At 42.6% G+C, this 10,332-nt stretch overlaps 1 protein-coding gene across 1 annotated transcript; it reads right to left on the bottom strand.

Moving 5' to 3' along the window:
- Positions 1-261: 261 nt before the first annotated feature.
- On the bottom strand, positions 262-1,561 carry LOC116223142 (complement C1q-like protein 2). Its single transcript, XM_031578668.2, has 2 exons — positions 1,240-1,561; positions 262-1,090 (listed from the first exon to the last, which is right to left on the bottom strand). Exons 1-2 carry the CDS (start codon positions 1,535-1,537, stop codon positions 807-809), a joined length of 582 nt encoding a protein of 193 aa, XP_031434528.1. The 5' UTR covers positions 1,538-1,561; the 3' UTR covers positions 262-806.
- Between the last annotated feature and the right edge of the window lie 8,771 nt (positions 1,562-10,332).

The raw sequence follows: 10,332 nt of genomic DNA, 5'->3' as shown, positions 1-10,332 counted from the left end.
CACCTCTAATGTGTAATACATTATGCTAAAGGAGCTAGCGCTAAGCTGAGATGAGAATGTGAACCCCTCTGCACCTCCCTCCCAGTACCAGTGCCAGAGAGGTGAAAGCAGGAGATGGGTTGAATGGACCCATAATGATATCTGTTGAATATCTGAGTGTACTAAACAGCAGTCCTAGTCCCTTTCTTTGAACTTGGTTAGAATATACCTGTAATGTTATGAAGGATGTCTTCAGGCGGCATAAAAGCCATGACAAATATATTTGAAGAAGTATTTTATTTTGTAATAGATGGATTTACAAAGACAGCCTGACAAAGCACATTTCATTACTAATGTTTTCAGTTCCACACTGACATACTAACAGTAGGTAAAGGTATATTAACATGTCATCAAACAATAAGCATTCAAGGAGAATTACCTTTACCTTTGGAGGAAAGTTTCATAACTAGTGCCTGCAAATGCATGTTCACATCATACCAGTGTATAAAAGTCCTTTAACATCCAGGAAAACAATCAGAAGATAACAATTCAAAATACCTGATTCCGCAGAATACGTACAGACCATTCAATCCTGTAATCTAATTAACCAACCAAAACAAGAGTTTAACTAAGAGCAGACAGTAAGCACAGATTCAGTAACCAAAGAGAACTAACTCTGACTTCATGTCACACTAAAAGTCTTTCCCAGACCCACCCAGTGACCATGTAGGAAACCAGGAGAGGAGTGTGTTCCATTCTGTCTGTGTTTCTCACTGCTAGCGTCACTCCACACCCAACATAACTTCTACATCAGTATAGTGCTTCCCTCACATGGGGAAGAGCAGGTGGCCAGAGAAGGTGGTGTGGTGGTTATAAGTGTCTCTCACCCATGCATTGGGCCACAGCTTCAGGTTGACCACATCCCCCACCTCCAACAGAAGAGAAGCCCCATTGGAGGCTGCCATGTGAATGGTGTTCTGGTCAGTGTAGGCAAGGACAATATGTTCGCCATTTTTATGGAGAGAGACTCCGGAAGCTCTTGATCCATGGCCATTCCCAAACACAAAGACATTAAAGTGGTAGACCCCTCTGACTGGAGCTGTGAAGACCCCTGAGACAGAAAGAGAAATAAACACTCAGAAACCCAGACAGATACCATCTGTTTACAAAACAGGGGCGAGTGGCAACAGCTCCAACCACTGACAGGACACATTACAGTACATTAACATCACACTTACACTTACTGACAGCTTTTCTCACCTGTATTTGGGTTGTAAGCATTCCCAATGTTGATGAAGATGTGTTTGTAGACCAGGGGAGCTGCTGCGTTATAGGGTCCTGTATTTACATCTCCAGATGCTACCAGTGAGGCAGAGAAAGACACCTTCCTCTCTTCTATCTCCCATCTCAGCTCCTGCACCTGGCTCCCCGTGAGGTTCACACTGCCTCCTACAGCTCTCACAGCTGCTGCTTGCTCCTCCTGTTTCTCCTTCAGCTCCTTAATAACAGCTCTCTGCTCCTCCACTGTCCTCTCACTGGCTCTCAGTCTGGTCTCCATGCCCTCTGTTTTCGTCTCACTTGCAGCCAGCCTCTCCGTCAGTCTGGTCTCCATGCCCTCTGCTTTCTTCTCACTTGCAGCCAGCCTCTCCGTCAGTCTGGTCTCAATGGTCTCTGCTTTATTCTCACTGGCTCTCAGCCTGGTCTCCGTGATCTCTGCATTATTCTCACTGGCTCTCAGTCTGTTCTCCACGGCCTCTATTTGTGTCTTAGTGTATCTGAGCTCCACTCTCTGCTCTGCCATCAGTACACTCATCTCTCTCAGCACAGTATGGAAGTCAGGCTGGTAAGTGTGTTGGGTGTGGGCTGTGGCAGCAGTTTTGTCTTGGAGATCTTTACCAACTCCTGCAACCACAACTAGACCAGACCACAGCAACAGCAGCACAGCGCCGGGAGTCTTCATGCTCAACACACAGCTTTATAAACGAAATGTGTAACACACACACACCCACGCACCCCATATAGAAACACACACACACACACACACACACACACACACACACACACACACACACACACACATATTAGGAAAAACTAAAAAAATCATCTAAATCATGGTTATATCAGCATGTATACATTAGTGACATTTCTGAAATATTCTCCACAGTGTGAAGTAATGTTTAAGATCACCACAGAACACCACTGTAATGCTGTGATGTTTAGGTTAAGTTTCTGAAATATTCTCCACAGTGTGAAATAATGTTTAAGATCACCACAGAACACCACTGTAATGCTGTGGTGTTTAGGTTAAGTTTCTGAAATATTCTCCTCAGTGTGAAGTAATGTTTATGATCACTACAGAACACCACTGTTATGCTGTGATGTTTAGGTTAAGTTTCTTTGAGGAGCAGTGGCCTTACCTAATCTCAGCGAAAGATGCAGGTGATATTCTAGTCCTCTGTCCCCCTGAAGGAAGTGTCACCTCATCCAGCACAGCGATGCTTTTAAGAGCAGAGGCTGGAGGGAGCACTACCACTGCTCACCAATCAGAGCCTTCTTACACCGAACACACAAACGCCTATCTGGATCAGATCACTTCAACAACTGGTTATACTGGTTCTTCATACTTCTAAAGACAGGCTGTCACAACTCCATGACCTCTTTTGCACACATCTGTGATGCTGTAATGATTTGTATTAGGGCTGTGTCTCTCAAGAAGTCAAACAGAACAGGACAAAGTGGTGCAGCAACCACAGTGCTAATCAAGGGGGTAACGGAAACAAAGCTGATTTTACCAGCAATTCTATGTCGTTTAAATTTATGTCACATTATTTATTGTAGTTTTGATATAGTTTTCATGTTTTTGAAAACTTGTATTTCTATTGAGTTAACGAAATGAGCAGCCTCCGCTTGTGGACGTGTTAAAACCATAATCAAAACCATAACCCCACTCCCAGTAAGGGCCCGGGCTTATTTGCTTATTTACTGAATTCACCTGGAGACCCACCTGCAAGAATCAGAATCAGAATCAGAATCATCTTTATTGGCCAAGTACATTTCCACATACAAGGAATTTTTCCTGGGTTTAATTGCTCTCACTGTACTTAAACTGAAAAATATGCATGCAACAGTTTAGGATAATACATAAATATAATATAATAATAAAATATAATAATCTGTCAACTGTTCATTAGAGTGACGGCAAGGGGAAAAAAACTGTTCCTGTGTCTGGTGGTTTTTGTGTACATAGTTCTGTAGCGCCTGCCAGAGGGGAGGAGCTGGAACAGATTATGTCCAGGGTGTGAGGGGTCTGCAATGATTTCCCCTGCCCGTTTCCTGGCTCTGGATGTGTACAGGTCCTGGATGGTGGGCAGGTCGGCACCAATAATCCTTTCTGCAGACCTGACTGTCCGTTGTAATCTGTACCTGTCCAGTTTAGTGGCCGAACCAAACCAGACAGTGATGGATGAGCAGAGAACAGACTCGATGACTGCAGTGTAAAACTGGATCAGCAGCTCCTGAGGCAGGTTGTACTTCCTGAGCTGGCGCAGGAAGTACATCCTCTGCTGGGCCTTTTTGAGGACTGTATTGATGTTTGGCTCCCACTTCAGGTTCTGGGAGATTGTGGAACCCAAAAACCTGAAGGATTCCACAGCAGACACAGTGCTGTTCAGTATGGTGAGGGGGGGGGCAGTGATGGGGGGCTCCTCCTGAAGTCCACTATCATCTCCACAGTTTTGAGCGAGTTCAACTCCAGGTTGTAGCGACTGCACCACAGGGCCAGATGTTCAACTTCCCTCCTGTATGCAGACTCATCTCCATCTCGGATGAGGCCGATGATTGTTGTGTCGTCTGCAAATTTCAGGAGCTGAACAGACAGGTCTCCTGAGGTGCAGTCATTTGTGTACAGAGAAAAGAGCAGTGGGGAGAGCACACATCCCTGGGGGGCACCAGTGCTGACTGTCCGGGTGCTGGATGTAATTTCACCCAGCCTCACCTGCTGCTTCCTATCTGTCAGGAAGTTCGTAATCCACTGACAGGTGGTGGCGGGCACAGTGAGCTGGGTGAGTTTGGTGTGGAGGACTTCTGGCATGACGGTGTTGAACGCCGAGCTGAAGTCCACAAACAGCATCCTTGCATACGTGCCTGGGGAGTCGAGGTGTTGCAGGATGTAGTGCAGTCCCATGTTTACTGCCTCTTTCACTGACCTATTAGCCCGGTAGGCAAACTGCAGAGGGGGCCAGTGATGACCTTCAGGTGGGACAACACCAGTCTCTCGAAGGACTGAAGAGGCTGGTATTAATTCAACACTAAGCCCTGTTACATCAGTAAAACATGAACTAGAATTAATAACTCACACTTTAGCTACGTAGTCTTACAATTTTTTTTCTTTTAGACACGCTTGAACAAAACCTGTCAGAGAAAACCAACACTCATTTTTAAAGTTGATATGATCAAAAGAGCCAATGTTTATGTTATAAGAGATTACAGGTCATTATTAGAGTCAGCATTTCATGTAAGTTCAGGTATACTGCATCCGTTGTGTTTTTTTGTCCAAAATTGAGTGTTCATCTTGCTGTCCTCTTGTATTTGTGAATGATTTTAAGAAACCTTATTTTTCAGTGTGTGATTTGAGTGGGTAAAGAATGGTGCCATGGGGCCTGTCACTCCCTGTGTGAAAGGGCATGTAAGAGTGATAAAAGGCTTATCCAGCTTTACCGTATATTTGAAACCATACAGTGGGAAAGCTTCCAACTACTTGAAGAATGTTCCTCCTGTTCACTGCTGTCAGTATGAACATAACAACATATTTTACCAGAAGGAAGTGCACGTAGTGCCATCTCTGTTCTTGGCAATGAGAGGCGAGAGCTGGTAATATTGCATTTCTGTGAAGAGAGCGGTTAGTTCTTTTGAAATCATGACTGGTATTTAGGACGAATTCACTTTGAACTTGCATGGACTGACTGATCTGGGGTGAAGTGCTTTAATTAAAAACAAAGCAAATATTCAAAGCATGCAACAAAGCATGCCTACACCCAACAAATGTTCAAAGCATGCAACAAAGTGTGTGTGTGTGAGTGAATGAGTGTGTGTGTGTGTATGTTTGTGGTTGTGTGTGAGAGATTTCGCATTCAATAACGAATACAAATATTATAAGTAATAACTCAAATTGGAAACGAGAAATAAGGACACCATTGAGCTGATACAAATATGTCTGAATAAATAATGAAAATGTATTTGATAATGTACTTAACAATATTGTTATGTACATTACACAGACAAAGCGTTTGGAGGTAGGTCTCATAACTAGTGCCTGAAAAATGCATGTTAACATACTAACAGTGTATAAAAGTCATTTTACATCCAGATCGGGTGATAACAATGCAAAAAAAAACCTGACATTATGTCACACTAAAAGTCCTAACACAGGTGTGCATTCAGTCCATTACAGCCCTAACACAGGTGTGCATTCAGTCCATTACAGCCCTAACACAGGTGTGCATTCAGTTCACTAGAACCCTAACACAGGTGTGTGTTCAGTCCACTAGAACAGTGGTTCTCAAACTAGGGGTCGGGACCCCAAGTGGGGTCACCAAACATTTTTTTGGGGTCGCGAAATGATCTTGCTGACCTGTGCATCAACATATTAGGCTTTGACATGCTGTATAGTCTATCAGAAATGGTGGTTTCTACATCAGGGTGGATAATGAAAACTAATATTGTCTCAGCAAGCAGTCTCATCATTCAAGATGAAACTGAATTTAGACCTATAATATGCCATCTCTGTTCCTGGCAATGAGAGGCGAGAGCTGATGATATTGCATTTCTGTGAAGGGAGCAGTCAGTTATCATGACTGGTATTTAGGACAAATTCCACTTGAACTTGCATGGACTGACTGATCTGGGGTGAAGTGCTTTAATTAAAAACAAACAAATATTTCAGACCCTAAATCGGTGAAGAAACCTACAGAAGAAGGAAAATAGAAAAAATAATTATACAAAATATTAATGATGTCAGCATGACATGATTCCTACAGTTTGAATCAGAGAAGAGCAGGGTGTCTTTCTCTGCTTCAATGGTAACATCTGGTGGTGGTCAGTATTTTGGTCCCTATAGTAAGCCAACCACACTGATCTACAGACATGTCTTCACCAACACTGGAAATGCCTACAACCCCAATACAGGTATGACTGTAAAGACACAGCCCAGATTCAAACTGTAGGAATCATGTCATGCTGACATCATTGATATTTTGTATAATTATTTTTCTATTTTCCTTCTTCTGTAGGTGTCTTCACGGCTTCAGTGTCTGAAATATTTGTTTGTTTTTAATTAAAGCACTTCACCCCAGATCAGTCAGTCCATGCAAGTTCAAGGGGAATTTGTCCTAAATACCAGTCATGATAACTGACTGCTCCCTTCACAGAAATGCAATATTATCAGCTCTCGCCTCTCATTGCCAGGAACAGAGATGGCACTACGTGCACTTCCTTCTGTTAAAATATGTTTCATTGTTGATACTGACAGCAGTGAACAGGACGAACATTGTTCAAGTAGTTGGAAGCTTTCCCACTATATGGTTTCAAATACACGGTAAAGCTTGCTAAGCCTTTAATCACTCTTATATGCCCTTTCACACAGGGAGTGACAGGCCCCATGGCACCATTCTTTACCCACTCAAATCACACACTGAAAAATAAGGTTCCTTAAATTCATTCACAAATACAAGAGGACAGCAAGATGAACACTCAATTTTGGACAAAAAAACACAGATGCAGTATACCTGAACTTACATTAAATGCTGACTCTCTAATAATGGCCTGTAATCTCTTATAACATCAACATCGGCTCTTTTGATAATATCACCTTTAAAAATGAGTGTTGGTTTTCTCTGACAGGTTTTGTTCAAGCGTGTCTAAAAGAAAAACATTTTGTAACACTATGTATTTATTTCCTGAGGTGAGCTACCTTACTAGCTAAAGTATGAGTTATTAATTCTAGTTTATGTTTTACTGATGTAACAGGGCTTAGTGTTGAATAAATACCAGCCTCTTCTTGCAGGTGGGTCTCCAGGTGAATTCAGTAAATAAAGAAATAAGCCCGGGCTCTTACTGGGAGTGGGGTTATGATTTTGGTTTTGGTTTTAACATGTCCACAAGCAGAGGCTGCTCATTTGAGAGCGGAAATATTACAGTTAACGAAAATTAGGTCTAAAACTAAAACTAGCTGTGAAAAAATTATTTAGTTAACTCAATAGAAATACAAGTTTTTTTAAAAACATGAAAACTAGATCAAAACTACAATAAACAATGTCACACAAATTAAAAATGAAATAGAATTGCTGGTAAAATCAGATTTGTTTCCGTTACCCCCTTGATTAGCACTGTGGTTGCTGTACCTCTCACCAACACGTCATCTCCAACACTGGACTGCCTACAACCCCTACAGGTATGACTGTAAAGACACAGCCCAGATTCAAACTGTAGGAATCATTCTACTGTCAGGCTGACATCATTGATATTTATATAATGATTTTTCTATTTTCCCTCTACTGTAGGTGTCTTCATGGCTCCAGTCAGAGGTGTCTACTACTTTGCTGTATTTGTGTATGGAGGTGGTCATGCATCTATAGGTGCAGGAGTATCTCTCCATAAGAATGAAGAAAGGGTTGTCGTTGCTTACAGTCGTCAGCCAAGCCACGTTTATAGCTCCTCTAATGGAGCTTCTCTGCTGCTGGAGGTGGGAGATGTAGTCTTTGTGAAGCTGTGGCCCAATGCATGGGTCCATTGCAGCTCGGCCCACGAGACCACCTTCTCTTGCCACCTGATGTAGAAGTTTTATTGGGTGTGGAGTGACGCTAGCAGTGAGAAACCGACAGAAGGGAACACACTCCTCTCCTTGTTTCTTACATGGTCACTGGGTGGGTCTGGGAAAGACTTTTAGTGTGAAATAAGGGTTCATTCAGGCTTCATTCTCTTTGGTTGCTGGATCTGTGCTTACTGTCTGCTCTTAAACAGTTAAACTCTGTTGTTTTGTTCGGTTAATTAGATTTCATGATTGAATTGTCTTTACATATTCAGCGGAATGAGGTATTTTGCATTGTTATCTTTTGATTGTTTTACTGGATGTAAAAGGACTTTTATACACTGTTAGGATGTTAACATGCATTTTCAGGCACTAGTTATGAAACCTACTTCCAAAGGCTTTGTCTCTGTACATAATCAATTTGTTAAGTACGTTATCAAATACATTTTCATTACTTATTCAGATATATCTGTATCAGCTCACTGGTGTCCTTATTTCTCGTTTCCCATTTGAGTTAATGCTTATGATATTTGTCATCGTTCTTGAATGCGAAATCTCTCTCTCTCACACACACACACACACACACACACACACACACACACACACACACACACACACTAGTTGTTGTTGCGTTTTGTCCTAAATACCAGTCATGATTTCAAAAGAACTAACCACAGAAATGCAATATTACCAGCTCTCGCCTCTCATTGCCAGGAACAGAGATGGCACTACGTGCACTTCCTTCTGGTAAAATATTTTCTGATGTTCATGCTGACAGCAGTGAACGGGAGGAACATTGTATTCTTTGAAGGGAGCAGTCAGTTATCATGACTGGTATTTAGGACAAATTCCCCTTGAACTTGCATGGACTGACTGATCTGGGGTGAAGTGCTTTAATTAAAAACAAACAAATATTTCAGTTCAGGTATACTGCATCTGTGTTTTTTTGTCCAAAATTGAGTGTTCATCTTGCTGTCCTCTTGTATTTGTGAATGAATTTAAGGAACCTTATTTTTCAGTGTGTGATTTGAGTGGGTAAAGAATGGTGCCATGGGGCCTGTCACTCCCTGTGTGAAAGGGCATATAAGAGTGATTAAAGGCTTAGCAAGCTTTACCGTGTATTTGAAACCATATAGTGGGAAAGCTTCCAACTACTTGAACAATGTTCGTCCTGTTCACTGCTGTCAGTATCAACAATGAAACATATTTTAACAGAAGGAAGTGCACGTAGTGCCATCTCTGTTCCTGGCAATGAGAGGCGAGAGCTGATAATATTGCATTTCTGTGAAGGGAGCAGTCAGTTATCATGACTGGTATTTAGGACAAATTCCCCTTGAACTTGCATGGACTGACTGATCTGGGGTGAAGTGCTTTAATTAAAAACAAACAAATATTTCAGACACTGAAGCCGTGAAGACACCTACAGAAGAAGGAAAATAGAAAAATAATTATACAAAATATCAATGATGTCAGCATGACATGATTCCTACAGTTTGAATCTGGGCTGTGTCTTTACAGTCATACCTGTATTGGGGTTGTAGGCATTTCCAGTGTTGGTGAAGACATGTCTGTAGATCAGTGTGGTTGGCTTACTATAGGGACCAAAATACTGACCACCACCAGATGTTACCATTGAAGCAGAGAAAGACACCCTGCTCTTCTCTCTCTCCCTCCTCAGCTCCTCCACCTGACTCCCTGTGAGGTTCACACTGCCTCCTACAGCTCTCACAGCTGCTGCTTGCTCCTCCTGTTTCTCCTTCAGCTCCTTTATAACAGCTCTCTGCTCCTCCACTGTCTTCTCACTGGCTCTCAGTCTGGTCTCCATGGTCTCTACTTTATTCTCACTGGCTCTCAGTCTGGTCTCCATTTGTGTCTTAGTGTATCTAAGCTCCACGCTCTGCTCCGCCATCAGTACACTCATCTCTCTCAGCACAGTGTGGATGTCAGGCTGGCAGGTTTGTTGGGTGGAGGCTGTGGCAGCAGCTTCAGTTCTCTCTGCTGCACCCATAACCTCATTCTCTCTGGTCTCTGCTTCACCAGAGTGGCCCTGGTGAGTGATGTCATTTTCACTGCTGGTCTCTCCTCTGAGCTGCGTCTCAGCCAAACAGCAGCACAGCAGCACCAGTAGAGCTCCAGAAGTCTTCATGCTGAAACTGGACGATTCTTCTTCTCCTCTTCTCTTGTCCTTGTGTACTGTGTGTTCTTGCTCTCAAATATATAGCCTGGTTGCATGTTACCAAGTGATGTCTTTGAGACGTGCAGATATTCATCAAACAAACAGAATCGTAAACGATGCACACGTGAGGTGTAGTTCATGTGCAGTCCAGGGTAAAGGTTGTGTGATATTGGTGAAAATAGTATGATGTCAGCATGAATCATATCTCACTGCCAGACAAACATCATCAAAAGGAGCTGCAGTTTATGGTGCTCATTGATGTGCCACTCTGGTGATGGCCCCACTGCTGACTTCACTGATCTCAGACTACAATGTGTTGATGTGTCATAAAATCACAGATTGACCTGCATCTCCAGAGACTGGGATGACACTG

The sequence above is a fragment of the Clupea harengus genome, chromosome 13 (genome assembly GCF_900700415.2).
Source record: "Clupea harengus chromosome 13, Ch_v2.0.2, whole genome shotgun sequence".
NCBI classification, from domain to species: Eukaryota; Metazoa; Chordata; class Actinopteri; order Clupeiformes; family Clupeidae; genus Clupea; species Clupea harengus.
Note: the sequence above shows the minus strand (reverse complement) of the source record. Positions and strands in the feature narration are given on the sequence as shown.